This window comes from Amblyomma mixtum, chromosome 3 (assembly GCF_055824585.1).
Source record: "Amblyomma mixtum isolate Tamu chromosome 3, ASM5582458v1, whole genome shotgun sequence".
In the NCBI taxonomy this organism is placed as follows: Eukaryota; Metazoa; Arthropoda; class Arachnida; order Ixodida; family Ixodidae; genus Amblyomma; species Amblyomma mixtum.
The window spans coordinates 412,956,119-412,979,623 of record NC_143014.1 but is presented as its reverse complement, the minus strand read 5'-3'; the positions used below and the strand labels follow the sequence as shown (position 1 = coordinate 412,979,623).

The window sequence follows — 23,505 nt, the reverse complement described above, 5'->3', positions numbered from 1 at the left end:
TGCTGAGTAAATGCAGTTCTGCTGTCTTGCGCTGTGTAGACAAGAAACCCTCTCCTTGAGGCTCACTTATGTCATTCAAATGCACTGCTGTGCTAAACTAGAACACTTTATCTAGGCCAAGAGGTAGGTCAGCCTTTATACCCTGCAGTATAAGTGTACTTGAAATTTCCTCTTCATGTCGTCAATCTGGAGCTCAACATATACACGACCCAGAGACTTTGCAATGGACGTAACTTACGAAACACTGATCGAGGAGTCCCTCATAAACTGGAACTGCAATTTATTATAAACGACCCCACTTATACAGGTGATTCTTGCTTCTGTGTCAAGAGTTAGAGTAACAGATCTCCCGTTGATGTAACCCGCAAAACGTATTAGTGAAGTTCTGAGTCGAGTCGCCCTGCGCATTTTCCGTGCTCGATGTAAAGAGCCGACCCAGTAGCGCGGCGTGGACATTCGTTGTTCCAGTACACCTGGCGTGGAGCAATGCCGACACTCGGAGATCGGAAGGGCTCGTCTCCTAACGAAGGACATTGGCCGCGATGGATATCCGGATACGGTTGTTCTGTCTCATCGATACTCTCCTGGCGGGGAAAGGAGATCAACTCACCCCACTGAGAGTTGCCTCGGCTCGCTGCGCCACGGTCAGCCTCTGCGACGGGGTGGTACGTGATGGTCATGCCCGCGAGGACAAGGTGCATGTCAGGGGACACACCATCATTGAGGCCACAGGTGACGCGAGAGTCCTTAAAAAGAGCGAGAAAGCTGAGCTGTCTTTTCCCGTCGTAGTAACTTTTGACGTTCGGTCCCTTGGACAAGCAGTAGTCGTTGAACAAGCCAAAGTGGTGTTCGGCAGCGGCAACAAAACGATACAGCATGAGACCCTCGAGGTCGTCCCATGAATTCTCGTTTTCGCAGATGTCCGTGATGTAATAGTGGAATGAGTCCTCGTCGAGGTATTCAGTGATGTGAAGTAGCATGTCGCGATCCTCCCAAGGACCAGCCGCCGCCTTGACTCCGAAGAGGCGAAGCCATTTTTCGACTGACTGGCAAGTCGTTCGGTGTTGCCGAGTGCTTGGGGATGCTGAGTGGCTTTTTTAAAGTGGTAATGACGCGCTTTTGTCTTGTTGACTTGCGTACCAAGCGCTGAAATGATGCTATTAATACGCCGTGTTTGATTCCAACCCTTCATCTTTCCTTCCTCCACTACCATCCGTTCCATCTCTCTCTCTCTCTGACACACACACACACACACACAAAAATGATGCTATTAATAGGCCGTGTTTGATTCCAACCCTTCATCTTTCCTTCCTCCACTACCATCCGTTCCATCTCTCTCTATCTCTCTCTCTCTGACACACACACACACACACACACACACACACACACACACACACACACACACACACACACACACACACACACACACACACACACACACACACACACACACACACACACACACACACACACACACACACACACAACCACGTACAAAGATTATCTGCATTGATTGCAGGAAATTAAAGCAAATAAGTGTTTCAGGTCAGTTCTTACGTTGAGGTTTGCAGCTGGCTGAACAAGGCACCCCTTGGTGTGCAGAATTGCGGTGCTTGAGACCCGCGTGTCTGGCAAAACTAATGGCGCACTTCGTATGTGCAGCAGCTGGTGGCGCAACTCTGCTTAGCGGTCCCCAAACCATGAGAGCTTGCTCGTTGCAGGCTACTTTATTGAAAGTTATTGAATTTTTGCGCTACATTAAAGGCATGACTGGGTATAAATCAAAATAGAGAACGTCTAAGCGGAGCATAGCAACGAGTGTTGGAAACACGAAGTTCCTTTAATAATGGCAAAATGCAGGAAAATATCCTTCGGTAAGCAGACAATTGTGGAGGATAAAATGGTTACAGTTTATGGTTTCGAAGGAAACCGCAAGGTGAAAAAAAATACACCCGAGAGCATTATATTCTCACGCACTCATGGAGACACGCACGTACGCATCAGACCCGCGCTTTCACAGACGGAATAAGATATCAGCGTGCATACCCCCGGTTTGCCTCCTGTGGCTCTTGTGGATATATGTAATACGCCTCACCTATGGGAAAAACGCTCCCTCACTCTCTAATCTGCGTTTCTTCCTAGCAGGGTAAGAGGGTTTCGTAAGAATTAAAGAGAGGATTTGGGCGGTCTTCTGAGTCCTTTTGTGACTTTAAGCCCTGCAAGACCTATTTTAGGAGACGATCTAGCGAAACCGTTCTTTTTGTCGTGCATTCCTTCTCGTCTTGAAACAAGGCAATTGCAGTAAGCTGTGGCTAAGTACCACGATCTTTCTTGGGCCTTTTTTGTTATCCTTTTCGCATGGAGTACATCGCAGTCACAATACAATATATCCTGTAACGCTAAGTGTATGTGATCTGCAAGTTTTAAAAAGGCGCACCTATCATTATGATCATATCCTAGAACAGTTCAGTTTGTGAATGGATAGGGACCTTCATTTTAAAAGGGGCTGTTTCTCTCGTGCGAGAACTCGCGTTTCTGCAAAAAGTCACCACACTTGTCCTGATATCGATTTTGTCTCTCGCGGCGCACATGGGCTTTCGTGGTCTCTAGTAATTACGACTCCAGCGTGAGCACACAGACGCGTTGTTGCCGTGACAGGCAACCGTTATACCTGGGTCTCTGACCCCCAAGGTTTTAATGCTTCTGTTTGGGTGGCACAGAATGAGCAGAAAAGCGTCGTTCTTTTCCGTCGCGGGTGCCGGTGCGCCGACGAATCCAAGCGTGTGCGGTGCATTTCGTATTCCAGAGCATGAATTGCGACCTGGCGTCTTTGAGTTTCTGATGTCGTCGTAACACACCGAACCGGATGATGTGTATGGGCTTCATTCAGGCTCTGGCAGAAGCAAGTTTGCCGAGTTGGCCACCGTGTGCGCTGACTTGCGCGTACGGTTTTGCTTGCTCCACCAGCGAGTTCATGCGAACGGCCCCGACGGAGCCTTACCTACACGTGCGCATAGAACATTGGCACTGAGTGGAAAACTGGACGCGGATATCCGTTGCTAATCTGTGCGGTGCAGAACAAACGTGGCAGAGCGCGAGTTCATACCCTGATGTGCGACGAAGGCTTCAGCTGGTCTTCGAAGCACTCTGCAGAGACTTACCTGGCCCACCCGAGGAGGGGCATGACTGCCCAAAAAAAGCCGTAGAACCAGACGGTGCCCAGAAGCTGGACGTATCGGCGGTACGTAGGCTTGCCACCTGCGGAGTAAATAAAGTCAGGTGTCATGTCCCTGAGCCAACTATTGCCGTCTGATGAGAGAAGCCAACAACCACTGAGACCAAGGAGGACAGGGGATTTATTTTTATAATTTGTAGTGTTGATCAGTGTCGATTATTAGCGCATATTTTATGGCTTAAAGATAACTGACTAGAAAAGCAGAAGAAAAAACAACCACATGCCGCCGGTGGGAACTGAATCCAGGACCTCCGTATTAGCCGTCCGGTGCTCTGCCAGCTCAGCTACGGTGACGGCTGTCTGATCTTTTGCTTTCGGGGGTACTTTAAGTTCACGCGTGACCTAACCTTGAGAGTATTCACCACTCTAGGCCATAAGCGGAAATCGTGGGTTCGGTTCCCAGCGGTGGCATGGGGTTGTTTTTTCTTCTGCTTTTCTAGTAAAACATCTCTAAGCGATAACATATTCAGTAGTATTCTCCACTGATGAACATCACAAATTAAAAAAAAAAATCCCCTGTGTGTTCCTTGGTTTCTGTGGCTGTTGGCTCCTCTCGTGTGTATAACGAGCCCCTTATTGCAGTCTGAGATTTCTCTGACATGAAAGCAACATTTTGAGCTCATCCTTGCTTGAGAACCGAAGAGAGAAACATCATCTGCGAAAGTAAAACACGAAATCTAAATACAAAAGCAGTGATTGTATTTCGTTTTCCTACACAAAAGCAAACCACCAAGTGTTAATGCTTACTTGCCGCCGCGGTGGCTCAGTGGCTATGGTGCTCGGCTGCTGACCCAAAAGACGCGGGTTCGATCCCGGCCGCGGCGGCTAGAATTTCTTTGGAGGAGAAATTCTAGAGGCCCGTGTACTGTGCGATGTCAGTGCACGTTAAAGAACCCCAGGTGGTCGAAATTTCCGGAGCCCTTCACTACGGCGTCTCTCATAGCCTTAGTCGCTTTGGGACGTTAAACCCCCCAAAACCAAACCAAACCAATGCTTACCGTAGTTCGCGAACAAACCTAACCGAAAATAATATGCAACACTTATCGGTGTGTCCCATGCAGGCTGCTCTTAAACGTTTAGGGGCCGGAAGTTGGAGCGGTAAGTATGGGACGCGAGGATACGACCGAGCCATATCAAAGTGCGTGAAAGGGCATGCACATGACGCCTGCAATCCAGGAAAATATCTGCCACGAGCGAACATGCGTCCTGAGTCTCTCTGGCGGCGCTTTCAGCTGCTGATGATTCAGCTGCCGAAGGCACACGAACTAGTACTAGAACATTCATTTGTTTTATTTGCGTTGGGGAAATGGCTTGAAAAAAAAAGGGAGGGGGGGGGGGGGGCGTAAGTCTACTGTCATCTTGAAACACGTCAAACCCATTCCCCGGATGCTTTTGCAATTGTCGCAGAGGATTAAAGTGCGTATGCACTTTATTCGTTTTGATGCTAGATATGCCATTTAAATTTCCTAAATTTCAGAATGCGCGGCTCTCTGTGAAGAAAGGAACTTCTAGACGAAAGTGAAGGAAATATAGAAATATGGCAAAATTATAGAATAAGGGCTCGTAGAAACAAATTTAAGACACCTGTGGGGAGAGTCAGACAGTAAGTGCACCTTTTGCTGTCAAAGGTGCCGCAGAGACTACATGCTAGAGAAGGTGAGTGCCACAAAATCATCTTTACTGCGTCGGCAAGTGGGCACCGGGTTTTAGGGTTTCCGTCAGTTGTCAGCAACAAAACCAGCAGGGCCTCCAGGTTACTTTGCCACTTAAAAAAAAAAAGTTCTGAAATCAGGTGCGCCGCTACTCCGCGGCCGCCTGTTAAAGCACCAGCGTTGGCGTTTGCATTCAGTCCGAAGGATTAGCCCAATAGCCCATCGAATGTTTACGCACACATTTTCGCAGAGTATGATGACGAACATGACGTCCTTCTGTAAAGATTGAGACAAAAAAAGAGAAATAATTAAACTAAAAGCAGCGCCACCACACGAGTGGCAATAGCGCCGTTGATAATGTAAAACGAGGTTACTTTGTTCCATAAAATTTTAGCCCTCAAGTGTTTGGTAAATAAGCAAGGCTAGAACACAAAGTATTTCTAATCGTTAGGTGTAAAAGTACTCTTAGGAGCTGCCGAAAGGTTTAAAAATTTTTAGAAATGTTATGTCCAAGTTCCATGCATGACGTACTGACGAAGACAACCAGAACTGGCATTTTTAATAGCGCTAGTTCTCGTTAGATATCGCTCGTACAGAACGCTGGCGGTTATGAGGGTATGGTACGTTGGAGTTCGCGCTATTCAGAATTTCTAAAATGCCATCGAAGGCGGTTCTGCAGAATGCTAAGTCGAAACCTTTCTTCAGTGGCAAGGCCTAATTCATGCAAACGTATATATGTCGCGAACAGACAGGGGAATGCAGAGGCTTACTTTGCATTACTGCATTGGTATTCAAACCGGGTCACTAAACTTCCCGGGTACTTCTCGTTATGAGGGCGTTTTTAGCATGTGATAGACGGTGGGAATAAGCCGGTGAAATTCCATTAGTGTAGGGGAGTTGAAAGTGTGCATTAGGTCACGTCTGGGTCAGTATCGCGTTTATCTGGCAAAGGTCCTGGCGGTCTTACATTATTAGGAAACCACACTGCTTGGTTCATGTAAATGCTTCATTAGTAGCTGAAACCAAGTACAACAAACAAGTGGCAGAGGGATGTGGGATGAAAGTTAATTCGGATCAAATTCATTGACCTTGGAAAATTTACTCGCTGCTTGGTCACATAAATTTAGTGTTGAGTCGGAAATAAAACGAAATGGCCGCACATGCGCAAACCAATTTTGGCTCTTTCAATAGGCCGACAAAATGTCGTATTTGGGTCACTGACAGAGGTTGCTGCGCCAAAAAGGATTTTTTTTTAATGCGGAAGCCTTTAATGTCTCATCGTTGTAAGCAGCAGTTGTCAAAGAAAATGTCACGCTTTTCAATTGGTGGAAACGGTCGTGACGTCACAGTGCGCGAATTTCAAACGGGGCCAATTGCACTTTGGCTAGTAAGCATACAACCAATTGAAGGGATCGTATAGTGACGCTCCAAGTAAGTGGAACTGAGCTTAGTTAATTGCTTAATTACCCAATTAGCCTAATTAGCTTTACTAGTCAGGCCATATAAATAAATAAAAGCGATTAAGAAATTGGTCGAGCTCAGGAATCGAACCCCGGTCTTCGGCGTGAGAGACGAGCACGCTATCCACTCCGCCATGCCAGCTCGATGGTTCGGAATGAACAAAGGCGCGTCTAGTGAATACGGTGTGTTCACTCACTCTCATCCTCCTCCATTCCCTTCCGGCGAGGTTTAGGTGTCCACCGACAAATGAGAGACAGATACATTTCCTTTCCTCAAAAACCAATTCACCGACGAGCGAGGCGTAAAACCGAATGGGCGATGGCGTTCTATGGACTCCTTGGCAGCGTTGCAAGACGCTGTCGCATTCCACTCTTAGGGGCGAAGCTTAACATCTTAACCACACATCAGTGACCACACTTTAGGTCAAATAAGTGCCCCCCTGAATTTTGACGGGTGTCCACCGAGATATGTGAGACAGTTACTGCGTAATTTCCTTTCCTCAAATACAATTTTCATTTTCTTCATTACGGCTCCTCTTTATCTATCTTCTTTCACTCCCACCTCCCTTCCTCTACGGTGCGGTTCAGGTGTCCACCGAGATGACAGAGAATTACTGCGCCATTTCCTTTCCTCAAAAAGCGTTGCGTTCAAAGGGCAAGGCATCGCGCCGAACGGGTGGTGGCGTTCCATGGACTCCCTGGCAGCGCTACAACGCGCTGTCGCGTTCCACTCCTAAAGGCGAAGCTTAAGCGTCATTAATTAGCAGTTTGGTTAGTATTCAGGCATTAATCAGTAATTAACAATTAATTAGTGATTTGCCATCACTTAGTAATTAGTACTCAATTATATGTGACGCCACCAGTGCCACAGAAACAGCGAAGGTGGTGCGGAAAACGCTTCCGCCTCTACCCACTTTAGACAGTCAAAGTGCCCCCCGAATTTTTTTTTCAGTTTTAATCCTTTAGCCACTGGTTTAACTTCGTTTTTAAGACATGTTGGATGGCAATTCATGCGTCCTGTTTCATACATCAGGTCTGCTATGAATAAAGGATCCGGTTTCCCTTAACTTGCGGCTGTGTAAGTATCTCCGGCTCTTGAAAAAAATCAGGAGGAAGACTGGAGCATTGGCCTCTTCTTAGCACTGATCAAAAGAATAGAGCTCAGTGAATATATTTCCTGCCATTATTGTCTACTTGGACGAAGTCAGAGTTGCCTAATCGAAAGCCTTGTCGAATCCGCGAAATAATCAAGACAACATACAGCCGCGTCACGTCGGGATTGATTTTTATATTGTAAAGTGACACGTTTCTGGAGCTTGAAGTCGCCCGTAATAACAGTCGTCGTATTTGATCATCCCGCAGTGGAACTTTCACCGAGTGACGGAACAGAAACGCACAGACTATGCTGCGTTCACTAAACAGGATGTTTAACCGATCGATAACTAGGGTATAAAGATATAACATACATCATTTGGCGGGCACGAAATACACATAAATTTATTGACATCGATGCCGTAGTACATTGATGAGGACTTTTATTAAATTACTTACTAAGAAGCAAATGCTGATTCACTGAGATTTGATCTGTTGAAAAGATAGCTTAATCTTGATGTTTCTTTTTATTCTCCCAAGAGAAACCACGCAGGTGCCTGAAATACCTCCCTCTCACACGTTGATAGCGACCCCGGCTGCTGTCATTTTGCTGCGCTGGCACGGGTTGATGGGAGCAGGCGCTCATGTAGCGCACATTTCGATTTTGGCACGCATTCTGGTCAGCGTTTTTTACGACTTCATCCTCTTTAGAAAGGTTATCAAGAGTTGACGATGTAGCGGTCTGTTGCTGGCGTAGTAGGTCGTATGTGGAAACTGTGACGCCATCCTTGAGAGTGTTTGAAAGGAAAACACTTGAAGCAGTGACGCAACTTCTAACAGAGAAGAGCGTAGTTGTAGGGGCCGGATTTCGTAATCTATATTTTTCCTTTCTTTAGTTTGCCTCGTTATACCTCTATTAACCCTGTTCTGTGCCAGCTGCGGCTACCTTATAAATTAAAACTTCCTAATCTCATACTGCTCTCTTACTGTGCCTTAACGTTACACCTATCATTTCCCTTTCCATAGCTCGCTATGATTTCCTCAATCCAAGCTGAAACCTTTTTGTTAACCACGACGTTTCTGCCCACTAGGTTAATACCGGTAACATACGGCTGTTATATACTTTCCTCTTAATGAATCATAAAGGCGCTAAACAATAAATGTACCAACGAATCGTTTTCCATTCAACCACACCGCAACAAGCGTTGAAACCCGTTAAAGATTTTTTTTGTCCTCTTGAGCACCCTGACTTCAAAAACATCACTAGAATGAATTGTCTGCAAGATTCATTTTCATGATAATATACAGCAGTCGTCAAGGTAACGGCTGAATCGCGCGGTCTGAAGAGATCGCTGTTGCCAAATGGCCTGCATTTAGTCCGATCACTAATGGCTGCGTTAGGATGGGGATGCGCAACTTTGGCTCTGGAGTCGGCGATTAACTCTATGGCTCAGGTCCCAAAGCGACTCAGGCTATGAGGGACGCCGTAGAGAAGGGCTCCGGAAATTTCGGCCACCTGGGGTTCTTCAACGTGCGCTGACACTCGCAACGTGCGCTGACATTCGCACGAATTTCGCCTCCAAAGAAATTCAACCGCCGTGGCCGGGATCGAACCCGCGTCTTTTGGGCGAGCAGCCGAGCGCTTTAACCACTGAGGCACTGCGGCGGCTTTCTGGCAGGAATACAGGACAAGAGAAGTGACGGGGAGGGGTGTGGGGGGAGGTGATGCTGTATTGCGGCCTTAAAGATGCCTGTCGTCACAGAAGTGTCGTCACACAAGTTTTGATACTTCGCGCGACGGTTCTAAACTGCATAATTGAACGTTCTGGCAGCTGGTAACTGGATAAAAATTCAGTTAATACGTTTTGACGACTGAAACTATGAATTAGGAAAAAACAACGCTTCTTAACATTCAAGAAAACCCCCCACCAACACTACTTTAGTTTTGTTGCTTAAACATCTCCTGCTTTGTAAACCACCGTGCAAGGGAAGTGAAGATTAAGAGCGCATGGAAACGCTGGCGTGACGGCAGTACTTTCTAAGCTAAACTTCCCTAATAAGAGTACAAATTAATAAAAAAACAGTTTTGTTGTTGTGACACACATTTTTATGAAATGTTGAATTCACGTGAAACTCCGAGGTGCATGAAATCAGTAGCTCGACGTCGCCTCTTATGCAACAGCCGATGTCGAGCTGCTCGGTACGTACGGAGACCGATGCGGCAGGTGGCCAGGTAGCGGTCCAGCGCGAGCAGGGTGAGTGTCCCGATGTGAGCAGAGCCGAAGAAGAAGCCCATGAAGGCGTACGCCTGGCACCCGCCGTCGCCGAACAGCCACCTGCGACAGGGTGACGACACACACCCACTCGCGGTTAGAGGAGCATTGCGCTCTTGCCAGCGGTCGCACGAAGGCGAGAGGTTTCGCTTTATTACAAGCGTGATAAATAGCGAAGAATGAAGCACCCATCCGTGCTTTCTTCCTGGAAGTCATGGCGGAGCCTTAGAAAAAGTTGAAAGTTATCTAGGAGTTTCGCTGCTTTCGTTTTCTTCGTAGGCTAGCGTGCTAACCGTTAAGAAAAGAAAAATAAGCGAATGAGAGCATTCAGCGGCCTGTGATGCCTCTCTACGCATCGCTCTGTCTATATGACCATACATGCGGAAATGGTCATTCTCTACTTTACATTCATCGATCAGGGGGAGTCCTCATATCTCTTCTGGCGCAGTGGTGCAGCCATTAAGCGATACGTCACTGCTCTGGCAGGTGACTGTTTCAAGCAGAGCCACCGATGGGGCTTCTGAGGCCCAGGTTGCCCTTCACTACCAAATTATCGCGACCAATCATTAATTTAACTGCCACCTGCCGCGTTGAGCAGTTTCCTTATAGCCCGCTGGGCAGATTGCGATGACGTTGCAAGGCCACGTGACCTTGGTGACAGGTTCGCCACCGGGCACGCCGGACTTTCAGCACAACGAGAGCCTTAACACTATCGCGATAAAAAAAAGTGCAGCCCGCGCACAGAGTTCAAGGCTAGAATCCCAAGAACAGCTGGAAAACGGTAAAGCAGCATGCTCGAACGCGCGAGCAAAATGCGAAACGTTGGCAGGCTTATCGTCGGCACAGCCCAAAAAATTTCGCTCCCATTACGACTAAGCCCACCCTTTACGCGAACGTGGATCCGCGTCTTCTCGGCGACACATGAACGAACAGTTACGGATTAGTGCACGTAAAGTGCAGGACCGTAGCAGTCAGAGAAAAAGCGGGAAGGTTTACGTCATAGAGATAAGAAATACATAAATACAGTCGAACCTCCTTATAACGAAATAATGGATATAACGAAGGAATGACGATTCCCCTTGGGTGCTCAGTCAATACGGGCTATAACAAAATTACGGCTATAACGAAGCAGTCACTGGGCACCTTCAACTTCGTTATGGCGAGGTTCAACTGTAATACAAGGATGACGTCATCTTTTGAAAACAACGAGCCTCTTCGATTTACCGCGCTCGGGCAGCCCGATACCGCCAGAAAATTCACCCCTGACAGCAAGGCGCACCATGGTCAAATGGACTGGCGGCCACCGGAACCAGCCGGCCGGCAATCACGGCGGTAAGGCTAGCCACGGATCACGGAGGGTAGATGCTTTCCGTTGATGCGTGTTCAACTGCTTCTGTTGCTACGCACGCGTACGGCAGAAATAGGCTCCTTCGCAGACTGTAGAACAAACAGCTGATCGCACTCGCACCCGTATACATCGACGACGACAACACGAGCGTGTTTCATCGGTGCACAGTGTGCTGTGTAAGCCTCGAGAAATCCTCAGAAGCATGCGATGAGCAATCGCAATCTAACGTCTTTCAGTCGACACCAGACCGGAGGGGAAAATTGCGCGTGCGTTGCCGATCAAACGACACGCTGTACTCTCGGATTATCGCACGTTTCTTTACTACGCGGTAAGTATGACCAGACGATCGACCCTGCATAGTGACTGACTCTGCTGTGGTCTTTGCGATTTCTACATTCGTGAACTGCTTCCTGTGGGCTGTACGCGGGATACGCGGGTTACCGCCTGCCGGCTATTGCGGTCGCCAAGGAATACACGAATAATTTCGACAAAAGCGCATATCAGCTGGTTTAACATTCTTCTAGAGCAAGCTGGTGTACTGCACAAATTTAGCTGCATATCGCATCCGTATGCCACAGCTTTACCGTAGAGAGCTAGCACTCGAATGAAAGGCGCTACAATCTGGCCGCGTCGGCGCCTCATGTACCGCGTGTGCTTCGACGACGACCGAATCAGCACCCGCCTCGGTTGCCGTGACAGCTGTGTGGCCACATATGCTCGCGCAGATGCTTCAAGCAATGTTCTCTTGAGGGCTGTTAGTAAAAGTCGCGCTTCAATCAGTCAAGCATTTCTCTCTCTGGCAACCCGCGCGGGCAACCCGCAGGCAGCCATGTAATCGAAGAGGCCAATGGTTGGGTAGTACACGGAGAGGCACCAACAACTGCTACTATTGCTAACAGCTATCTTGTAGTGACTGGTGCAAACCTTGCAGAGTCTGGTCTGCTTTCGCTTATGATTTATGAGGGGCTAACATCCCGAAGTGATTCAGGCTATGAGGGATGCCGTAATGAAGAGCTCCGGAAATTTCAACTAGTTGGTGTTCTTTAACGTGCACTGACATCGCACAACACACGGGTTTCTAGAATTTCACCCCCATCTAAATTCGACCGCCGTGGCCGGGATCGAACTGGCATCTTTTGGGTCAGCGGCCGAGCGCCGTAACCAGTGAGCCACAGCGGAGGGTGTGCAGAGGCTTGTGATCGTGCTGGCAGCGTTCTGCACTCATTTGTGCGACTCTTCTATCGGCATAAAAGCACTGATGTAACTGTGAAAAACGTGAGGAAGATTGCGTCTTTTCCCAGTAATGAATCCATGGCAGCACCACAGGGAACCGAAAACTTCAGAACACATTATGTCGAATGGACATGCATGCAGGAGGAACATCCAGCTAGTCTGTAGCTCACTAACTGGTTTTTGTGCAATCGCCTCCTCGTTATTATGCTACTTTGGTCTTTATCCTCTGGCCGGCAATATTCAGGTTTCGAAAGCTTTCGTTCTAATTGGCCGAACGAGCTTTCGGGTTGCGTCAATGAAAGCTTTTGCGCAAAGTTGTTACAATGAGGCCAACAAAACGAACCATTCCGATAATTAGGACGTAATAAAGCACCGAAAACACTAAAGCTGACGCCCGAATGCTCAGTCATACGTGAAAATAACAGTTTTTAATTAGGGTGGACGCTTACTCTACATCGTTATGTTTACAGTTTCTTTCTGCGGCCTTGGCCCGCTCTTTCAGATCTTTCTGTTTTTTTCGCAAGCCGCCTGCGTACATTCCTGCACAAATGGTCGAATAAAAGAGGGCAGTGAACCAAATGACAGGCCACGGAGTTAATATGCAGCAAAAGTTGATGCTGGTAAGACACACGACCGAGGCAGCGGGCATATAGCTAGTTGTAGTGAACACTGCGCTGGCGTCGCTTCTATGGCGCCGATGGCACAAGAATTGTACCTTTTAGAGCGAGATAAATGGGGCGTGTGAAAGAGCGCGTTTTCACAATGCCAGTGGAAGGTAATCCCTGTTTCTGAGTGAGATGCTGGTGATGGTCGTGCAATAGGTTTTTGTGGATATATGTCTGGTTCTTTTTCCAATGAAAGCTGTTGAAGGTCAGCTCTCGGGACGTCCATTATGGGGCTCGATCCTGCGGTTACGTGCTGTTAGTTTCTATGATTAAGCTCAAGGCCTAACGCCAGTTCTCCTATCCGATTAACTAGGGGCGCAGGAATGAGCTCGTTAGGCCAGCTCAGAGCACCTTTCCATGCGACTTAATGTACCACAAAAATAAAATTTAAAATGTGGTAAAATCCTGGATCCATATTTCCGTACGCTGTTCCTTTTATGGGTTTTCGGAAGAAAAAAATGAAAGCCTGGGTTTATGTTCTGAAAAATATGACGCTCCATATTGCAACTTTAAGCGTCCCCAATTACGCCTGTTAGAAAGGTGAAAGGGGCAAAAATATTTAAGGTACGCTAACAGCAAAACGAAGAGCAAAAGGTAATATATCGGTATCATTTGAAGTAACCTATCCATTCGAATTCGATTCATGGACCTATGGAATTGTAACCGCAGCTGTTCACAAGTTTTCAAATTTTGTAATTTTCGCCAATTTATCATGGAAGACTGCGGAGCTTAGATAAGAATTCCGCTTCCATCAGCTACTAAATATTGTACCTTATGAATGGGCTCAGCGGCACTGGCTGAACAACGGCGGCCAATCCCGTTTGCTCTTGGAACAGGTTGGCGAAAAGCGTCTCTCGAATTCACGTCAGCGACAACTTTCGCTGAGCACTGGCACTGCCGAGCCCCCACGGTACTGCGTGTTCTTACTGCTGATGGCTTGATTATCAATTCACTATTACTGCTGTGCACAAGGGGGCTTCAAACAAAATATAGGGCCATATTTTCTAGCGATTCATTATCGGATTCCTCATTTCGCTGCTTTATGATTGGCAGCTGACACGTGTAACTTCAGGGGCGGAGGCAGCATGCGATGTTGTTCGCTGGCTGTAGCAACAAAGACACGGCAGGCCAGTCGTACAAAGGAAAAAAACGAAGGAACGGGAAGATAATCTTTACAGAATATGGCTCCTGTCCTGGAACGGAGGCTATGATGCAAAAGCTTTTGGTCGTCCAGAATGAATTATGAATCGAATTCGATATTCGCAAACATTGAAGCTGCGTTATTGAAGATTTTAGAACACGCGAAAAGAACCGAGGAGGCAGGAAACGAAATATTAAGTGGGGACGAGGGTCTTAAAAACTTGCTTTTATGCGTAGCATATTGCAATCACTCAGTTCAGCCCTTGGGCGCGGCCGGGCAGCCACCAAACCATGTGACGTGACGTCATTTGGTTTGGTGACGTCACGACACGTGGTGACGTGACGTCACCAAACCAATAAAAAAAAGAAAAAAGAAAAGAAAAAAAGGAACAAAAATATAAAAAAAGGACGGCTGAGCATGGTGGCGGTTGCCACCACCCCGTTTCAAAGGAGGCGTCCTATCCATCCATCCATCCATCCATACGTCACGGAGGAAAAGCTGCTGCGAAAATCGAGTGCCGCCAAGCAATACCTCGCGCAAAAAGACCGCGCAATATGCAACGCATTCTTGGCTTAACCAAGCTAAGCCTGGGCATCTTGTTTTTATTTCTCAACGTATCTTGTTGAAACTTCGCATGCAGGTACATGATATCGGTATCGAATGTCGATTTCAGATTGCATTTTGATTTCAAATATGTCACCAGAAAAGGCCAATAAGATATGAGTTCATTACGATATGCTACTTTGCCATATATTTCCTTCCAGACGATACAGTTGAAATGAAGTGCGCATTTGGAATGAGCTCTCTATGGTATGTCTGCATGCTGTTTCAGGAAAATATGTTAAGAAATAAAAAAGAAGCGTTTTTATGCCCCTCGTCTCCTCTTACGGTAGTTTTTTTGAGCCAGTGACATCTTGAGCACGTCGAAAATCGTAGCTCAAGCAATAGACGCATTTAGTATATCGCGTACCGTGGCCGTTACCGGAGTACCAGGAGCCCGCGCGCCGTCAGTGCGCATGCGCAGATATCTTCTTGAGGTCGCCTGGTGGCGCAAGGAACCCGGCAGCTGTGTGAACACCTGCCCCTTCGGTACCAATCAGAGCGTGCGCACAAGCGGTGGGCGGGCTCTCGGTACTCCGGAAACGGTAACACGGTACACGGTATGCTAAAGGTCTCTATTAACTTTGTCGCGTGGGAGTGTGTGTTTGTTACCAATCGTACCACGCACCGCTAATAGCCTTACAATTGAGAATTTTTCCATATCCCTAGGTTTCCAGTATCAGAAACTAACAAAAAGGAGACTGTTCCCTATGCGAACGGTGTGTTTTGGCATAAAGGGCGTGATTTCTGAAAGTAATGGCTAAGCAAGAATGCTTACGTCCGTAGTGAGGAGAATAATGTATTCGAACGTTGTTTTTTTTTCTGCCTTCATTTGCGATTATTCAAAACGATGTTATAAATGTTGTTTTACCTAAGACTTTGCCCAATTTCTATAAATAGGATTTTTCTTTCAGAAAAGCGCTTTTCTCGGCATAGCATTGCCAGCGGGGTAGTACATTAGAATACAAGTAAGAGGTGCTAACTGGCAGGCTTGTTAGCTAATATTGAATAGTTAGCTTTTTAACTATTGCCGTTCGGCTCCGTAATTATATTGAAAGGCGTGTAGCCCACCGTAAGTAATATCGATACCAGTTTTTAGAATTCGGAAAACGTGGTTGCCCTCCGCGCTGTGGTCGAACAAATTGTGGCTACATCGTGACAAAATGCATCCGCTTTCGAGGAGCTTGCAGGTAAAGCAACCTCTCCAGTGCACGTAACTCATCGAAATAGCCAAAATTTGTTGGGCCACAGCGGAAAGGGTAACCGCGTTTCTGAAATTCTAAAAACTGATATGGATATTTCTTACGGTGGGCTACACACGTCTTAATATCTAAGGAGCCTAACAGTAATAGTTAAAATGTGCACTATTCAATATTAGTGAACCAACTTGCTATTTAGAACGCCTTAGGTGTATTTTTATGTACTGCACCGCTTACATGGCTATGCAAAAAGAGCGTCTTTCTAACTAAAAATTCTATTTTTTAAAATAAATTAAGTGAAACACCCTTTATACGGATCACGAGGTGTACCTGATCAGGTAATTTCGGAGATGAGGGGTGTTTTTCGAGCGTTTTCTATTTTCACCTTTGTGCTGGATGAGTAAATAGATAATTGTAATAGATATATACCAAATTACTTGAGCATTTGCAGGAAATCCCCAAATCCTACGAATTTACATAAAGGTGGCCGAGGAAGAGAGTGGCACGATGCACCATTCCACGTGCAGTTTCTTTTTTAAATCCAGAATGCGGCCTAGCGTCGCTCACTTGAGAAAGCACAGGTTCTTGTCATCGCTCACAGATTTATGCACACGCGTAACCCCTCCCGCTATTGCAGCCTGCGGAGTGCACTAAGGCAAATCTCTGATCCGGCAAGGGCACACTCTTGGTCCAAGTTTTTTGCCTGTCCCTTTCTGATGGCTTTTTATACACGCGTGTCTCGCGGAAAGGACACAGATTTTCTTAACACTGCAGTGCTCCCTTCCTATTTCCCGCCTTTTCTCTCTATAAATCCCAGTGCGGAGGCAGCAGTGAGCAGCAGGATTAAGCGGAATTTCTGGTAAACACAAATGAAGCAATGCATTGATTACATTGTTGTTGAAAAGACGCTCAGTTGCCGATTGCAGAACGTCGAAGAGGAGCTTTCTGGAACGAAGCGCTTCTGAAGTGCCTGCCTTTCAGTGCACTCGAAAGAGAGACCAAGATAAGACAGAAGGCAGAAGGAGCGAACATAGCTGGGGAAATATGCCGTTTGGAGGCGACTGTTTGCACGAAGGTTTTGCGACGTATAAGGAATGAGAAAAAAAGTGTTTTCGTACGCTGAGAGAATGTAAGTTTCTCTCTCGCAAAGGTGATTTTTTTTCCGCCTATGCGTTCACGGTAACGCGGAAAGAAAGTAGGCGCCGGGGAGTTATGGCTAAGTAGCTGAACGCACAAATGCTACAGTCACGCTCAAAGCTCTGCAAACAGACCCACTCTGGTGCATCGATGCATTGAAATAGATTTGGTGAATGTGGAAAGAAAAACCTTACTGCTTTTACTCTGCAGGCAGACTTGAAATGAGCATCATAACCATCCGAGTACTGCTGCGCTTTTAAGGCCCAGGCAGTGTTTTCTCTACGCTACGGTGTTTTCAAAAGAGGAGAATGACAGCTGCTATATGATCCGCCTTTACGACCAATCCGTATATTTTTTGGCTTCGTCGTGCACAAACAGTCTACTTTTCATCTTTGACAGTCGTGATGTTGAGCAGACAAAGGTAGAGAAATGAAGGGATTGTTAAAACAACCAAGGAGAGCACAAGCGTGAATGTTTTTTTCATTTGCGTTGTTGATAAATGGGAAATCATTTATGTATGTATTTTATCGACGAAAGATAATTGATTACAAAGCTGAAAAATAAAACCTCATGCCTCCACTTGGATCCAAACCCGCGACCCCCAAATTTAGCGTACGGTGCTGTGCCAACTGAGTTGCGGCTACGGCTGTCCGATTTCTTCGGGGGTAGCTCAGCCTAAACCACCCTCGACGCCACCAGCACCGCTCTCGTCCATAGCGGTGGACGTGGTACGTTCTGTATTACCGCGAGTGTCATGTGGAATGTGATCGAACGGCGAGGGCGATACACACTCTAAGCGTCGCTTTAATGAACGTCACATTTCCATGTCGCCTTGAATGTTTAAGCTTGTTCGCGCGTTTATAATTTATGAATATTGATTTCGTATGTATCTGGCGTGATGCTGAATATTTATTTGTATAATGCCGGGTAAGCAGTGGTCACTGCCCGGTTGAACCCCGTTAAAATAGTGCGTATGTTTGTTTAATTTGCCACTGAGCGCAAGATTTCTTCCTCTCCCTAGCTTTTTTTTTCTCGCACGGAAAAGTGGCTGGAGATATACACGGCCCACGCATTATGAGCTGGTTCGAATGGCAAAACTGTTACGTATTATTCGTAGCATTGGTGCGCATAGCCCCTGTTCTAAATATAGGAGTTCTAGTTACGCCATCAAAAGCACGTAGTAAGCGACCACCAAGCGTGAGGCAGTAGTACTACGGCCACCCGCCCCATTATACGAAATCCGCCGAAAAAAAATTAAGTTGCAAAAGTTTTAGTTATTAGTTTATATTTTACCAGTTTTCCTGTCTGTACATAGGCTGTTTTCAAAGCTGCACACTCCCGACATCGCTTTACGCTGCTGCAAATATTATGCTACTGTCCTCACGTTGGTCCTACAATCATGAAGTGTCCTGGGCGATTAACGCGCTGCCGTCAGTATGACGTCTAAATTTCAACAATCACTTCATGGATCTTAACAGGTGAAAATCATATGACGCGATAACTACGGAAAACTAGAGATTGAGAGTACTTTTTTTTCATTTGGGCTACGGGAATTGTTAGCGGGCGTATTGCCGCCAATCTTGACACCTTTAGACTGCCTGTGCGCATGTTTTTTTTTTTTTTAACGGACTTCTTGAGTTCCATCTAGAGGGAAGCGTAGTATGTCCAACGTTACTCTCGCCGTATTTTGGCAGGAAATCTCTCACCACCTCCCCCGCTGCTTCCAAGGAAGTCAATATGTGTTAGTTTGCCAGATGAGCCTTACGCATTTTTCCGGGGGGTGCTAAGTCATAGACCTTCCAATTTGTAGACTGCGCATTCAGTCTCCGAATCATAATGGTCAAGGCAGGTATCCTCCAGCGTATTTAGCCTGAAGGTAAAGGGTGCTTGGCTTTTCTAACATATGCTCAAATGTTCACCACTTTGGTTCACTCTGTTCTAACTGAGAAAACAGGGAGCAAGCGTGCTTGGACAATTCTCAGACAACTCTCTCAACTGGGTGCCTTTTTCTCGCATGACCACCTTTTATCTTCGTGCTTCGAGCTAGTTCTCGAACAGTTTCTCGGCTACGGTCCAACAAGACCACCTCTACTTCAGCGCAATGTGCGTCTGCCAACTGGAGCGACAGGTTCCCCAGGGAACAGGGGCCGCTTCCGCCGACGCCTCCCCACATTTGAAATGCGCACGCCAGTTCCTCGTTACTTCACAGGATGAGCTATCTCACCTTACAGCGTTTCATATCCAGATGGAGTTTCATGTTTGGAAAAACGAGCCGCTGTGCCTCAGGCATCCGTAAAGGGCAATTTTAAGAAAAGAGATGTCTTTCTTCGTGGCACAGTATCATCAGAAGTAATACCGCGCAGTGCAGTAAGTACTATCAATTTTTCTTTCCGTTACTTCTGTACTCGTGTGTGGCTATTGAAGGTTCTTCTTCTGATCTGTATTTTAATGTAATAGCATTTAGGTTGCCGTCTCGCAAAAACCACCCGGTTTCTCCGTACCGAAATTACCTGATTGGTCGAGAGGGTCGTGATGTCATCAGCACCGCCAAACTTGAAAATCTGATGACTACAATGTTCGAGTAGCTTTCATTGTATTATCATTGGGGATTATATTAACCGGACGCACTCTTCCCTCTTAATACACCACTAAACCACGCTAATACAGCCACTAATTCCCACTAACTCGCCAACGAATCTACAATAACACAGATTAACCGACGAATTAAGCCTGAGTGATCCACTTTAATCCAGCCACTAGTCCCTAATAATCCACCTTGTCGTGCGGCAAGGTGTATATTGGCAAGAATGGTAGGTGCTACAATGAACGTGCAATGGAATAAGCAAGATCCGCCAAGTACAGTTCTGGGAGCAATTTGCCGCTGCACTGTAAACACTGTGGGCCGAGAGGATGTACTCCCTCTCTTTGTGAGACTGTTTTCCTGGCGAGAACAAATGACCAACTAACAAGAGAAGTTTTGGAAGCAATGGCGATCGCAAAACACATTCTTGTATTAGCATTCCGTCCCTCGCACTGACAGATAAAGAATCTGGTTATCTTGGACAATTTTACCGTCTTTAAAAACTGCTGCTTTCAACTTTTTATCTTATTTCCGCTGTGGCCCTTCACACCCCGCTGTTTCTTGTCTTTTATTTTTGTCAGTGTTGTATGATTTTCACTTTTTATGCTTTTTATGGTTTTATCGCAGTGACGTGACTACTTCTGCTCACCCGCCGTTGCGCAACATACCTTCCCTTTTGTTACCCCCTCCACCTCAATTCACTATATATTTGCTCGTTCGCAGCTTTGTGTATATGTTCCTTTCTACGTGTCGTCCATTTGTTGGCTGTTTTCCAATATGTTACATTAACAAGCCCAGACTCAAGTCCTTCTGCAATCCACCTTAAACCATCGGTAGGGCGGGCCTAATTTCAAAATTTCGGGGATCCTGTGAAATATATTCATGCTTATGAATCATTTTAGTTTCAGTTGCACCCGTGACGAGCGTATGGACACAAAATGTGTTTCTGTGTAATAAAAATTTAATGGCAGTTCACGCTTGTTTTTTTGATCTGCCTGAATTAGAGAAAAACTGGCGCCAAACCATGCACACCACAAGAAAAGAACGAGGACGCGACACAAGCGCCTGTGTCTCGTCCTCGTTCTTTTCTTGTGGTGTGCATGGTTTGGCGCTAGTTTATCTCTAATTCAAGTATGCACCAACTAGCCCAAAAATAGATGTTAATGCAGTATCTTTTTGGTCTGCCCTTTGTCCCGTGTCTTCTGCCACCGACTGCATTGGCTGCGTGGCTACGGCGTTCGGCTACAGAGCTCAGAGCCGCGGGATCGAATCCCAGTCGCGGCGGCCGCATTTTAATGGAAGCGAAACGCATAAACAGCGCACGTATTGTGCGGTTGCAGTGCAAGTTGAGGAATGCCAGGTCGCCAAAATTAATATGCAGCCCTCGACTGCGCCGTCCCTCACTGCCCTGCGTAGAGCTTGGGAAGTGAAATTTGGCAAACGATCAGACCCTCCAGTGTTTTGTCGAGAGGTGAGTAGGTGGTTAGCCTTTAGGCATTTGGAATTAACGCGCAATGGGTTTAGTGTGAAAGAATAGATATAAATCTGTAGCAGGCTGCTTTTTAGTGAAATCTGTCACATAGTTCACCCTGTACGTGATGAAAAAAAAAATGCGAATCAATTTTTGTCCACAAATGCTGTCCATAGTGAATTAATGGAAGACTTAGGTAGCGCTGATAAGAGGATGCTTCTATTGATGCCCGTCCACACCTGAAATGTGCCCATGAAGGCGTTTTGTGGTATGCACAAGGAGTGATCAGGCCCCCCCCCCCCCCCCCCCTCCTCCAAAGTCGCATCCTGAGAAGATAATTGTTGCAGTCTGTTGCCTTCAAAGACGTTGACGAATGACTTATATTTAACTTGGTGTATTATCAAACATTTTTGTCTCGACCCATGGAAAGTAAAAAAAAGACATCCTTTCACAGCCATTGCTTGCTGCCGGATTGAGATTTATTTATTTCGTACATACTGCGGACCCTTGGGTTCAAGCAAGGGGGCATTTAGGAACACAAAAAACAATAATTAACAAATCGAGAACAAGCGATCACAAAATTACACAATGTTTTTTATCACATGCGTAGCTGTCAGTAAAGCATCGTTCCAGTCCGATATTGTGCGAGGGACGAAAGAAAATTTAAACGCATCTGTTCGAGCGTAGTAGGGTGTCAGTGAGTCAGGATGATGTCGTATGTGGCGTATTATTGCTGGTGCTACATAAGACGACTGATTCATTTCATGCTTACTGTTAAAAGGCAGGGAAAGAAATTCAAGCCTCAGCTGTTTTCGGCGTGATTCAAGGGTAGGTATAGAATTTTCTGTCATGATTATAGAGGGGGTGTCCAGCCTTGCAAACATATTAAATATAAACATAACTCCATTTATTTGTGTTCTTTCGAGACGCTTGATATTCGATTTAGTGTAAGGATCCCATGCAATGCATACATACTCTAGCTTTGGTCTAACAAATGAATCGTGAAAGAGTAATTTCCCATCAGGAGGGGTATTTTTGAGTTGTGTCTTAGTTCACGAAAGCGGAAGAACAAAATGTAGTAATAAGGATGTTTCACGACACTGTAGAAGACAAGGCAACACCCAAGTATTTGCCGTTATTAGCGACGGGAAGTCGTGAATAACCTAGTGTATAGGAAAAATTAACTGTTTTTTTTATGAGTGATACGAAGAAATACTGATTTCTGAGTGTTAATATGCATGTCCCACTCAATGCACCATATCAGAATGCTTTTTAGATGTCTTTCGATCATTAGGACAAGTTAAACCTCCCCACAAAACACAATAGTCGGCAAACAATCTGATTTGCACACCGGCAGTTATAACCCTGATAAGGTTTAACAGTGCGCCGCTGCTTCAGGCGCCGAATTTCGTCTGATAAACGAACTTTGCGAGAGTCACACGCAAAAGGCGTTTGTCTTCACGTGGTGTTTTCCCCGGAAGTTGGTGATTTTGGGCCTTATTATAGGACAGCCCTTGTAATCGAGTACCTGACAAACACGGTGTGTTACCAAGTGTGCAGGTTGCGTAAAACCTTCATACACGCTTCCACACATTGCCACCGCGCATTCGCATGCTATGTCAGAGACTGGAAGAAGGGGCTGTGATCACCTTTAGTTTAATCCTTTTGTTTTGGCTCTGGCGTACATTGGTAAGGTTGCGGCAGTTTGTAAAAACCATACTGCTCTCGCGATATTTCAAACAGGCCGCAACGCTGTTTGCACATGCGCGCAGTTGCATTTTCTTTACCTTTTGGATTACACTTTACTGTCCTTTTCTTTGTCGTATTGATTAACTTCACCATAATCATGCCCATTTTAGGAAACAAACCTCGTGAGTAATTAGGCATTTGCTACCATTCACTGAATCGAAGATATTCTTGACTTCCTGAACGCAAGACTGACTCCAACTTGCCGGCTGAAGGCTCAGGTCAGCTCATATATCCCGATAGCTCTGGAAGCCTTCCAGCCAATGGCGTTGACTGACTTTCATGCCACCGTGGTTTATCCGGTTAAGCCGCGGTTAATACCATTTAATCTGCCAACCCCTGCGATGTCACAATAGCAGGTCCAAGGGGGTTAATCACGAAGTCATGAGAATCTGTCGGTGACAGTTGGCTGGAGGGCCTCTTTTGAGGGGCATTTACCACTTCGTTCTTGTGTTCTGTCCGCTTGTAGTGGCTAGTTCATGAAGGTTAGCGAGGGTTTATGTTTGCACTGGAATGAAGCAATAGATGCACGGCGTTCGCGGGGGTCTTAGCGGAGGAGGTTAACCAGCCTACTCATATGACCGGAATGCATCACGAAGACCAGGGAAACAATGCCTGCCGCCGCGGTGGCTCAGCGGCTATGGTGCTCGGCTGCTGACCCAAAAGACGCGG

The 23,505-nt window shown here is 46.3% G+C and overlaps 1 protein-coding gene across 1 annotated transcript in view; it reads right to left on the bottom strand.

The window, feature by feature from the left end:
* LOC149357685 (visual pigment-like receptor peropsin) overlaps positions 1 to 23,505 on the bottom strand; it is a 407,334-nt gene that overhangs the window by 131,654 nt on the left and 252,175 nt on the right. The window contains exons 3-4 of the mRNA XM_089584832.1: positions 9,648 to 9,775; positions 3,162 to 3,258 (exon numbers count right to left, since the gene is read on the bottom strand). Of these exons, the coding sequence (XP_089440958.1) occupies positions 3,162 to 3,258; positions 9,648 to 9,775 (225 nt within the window). The remainder of the gene's footprint in view (positions 1 to 3,161; positions 3,259 to 9,647; positions 9,776 to 23,505) is intronic.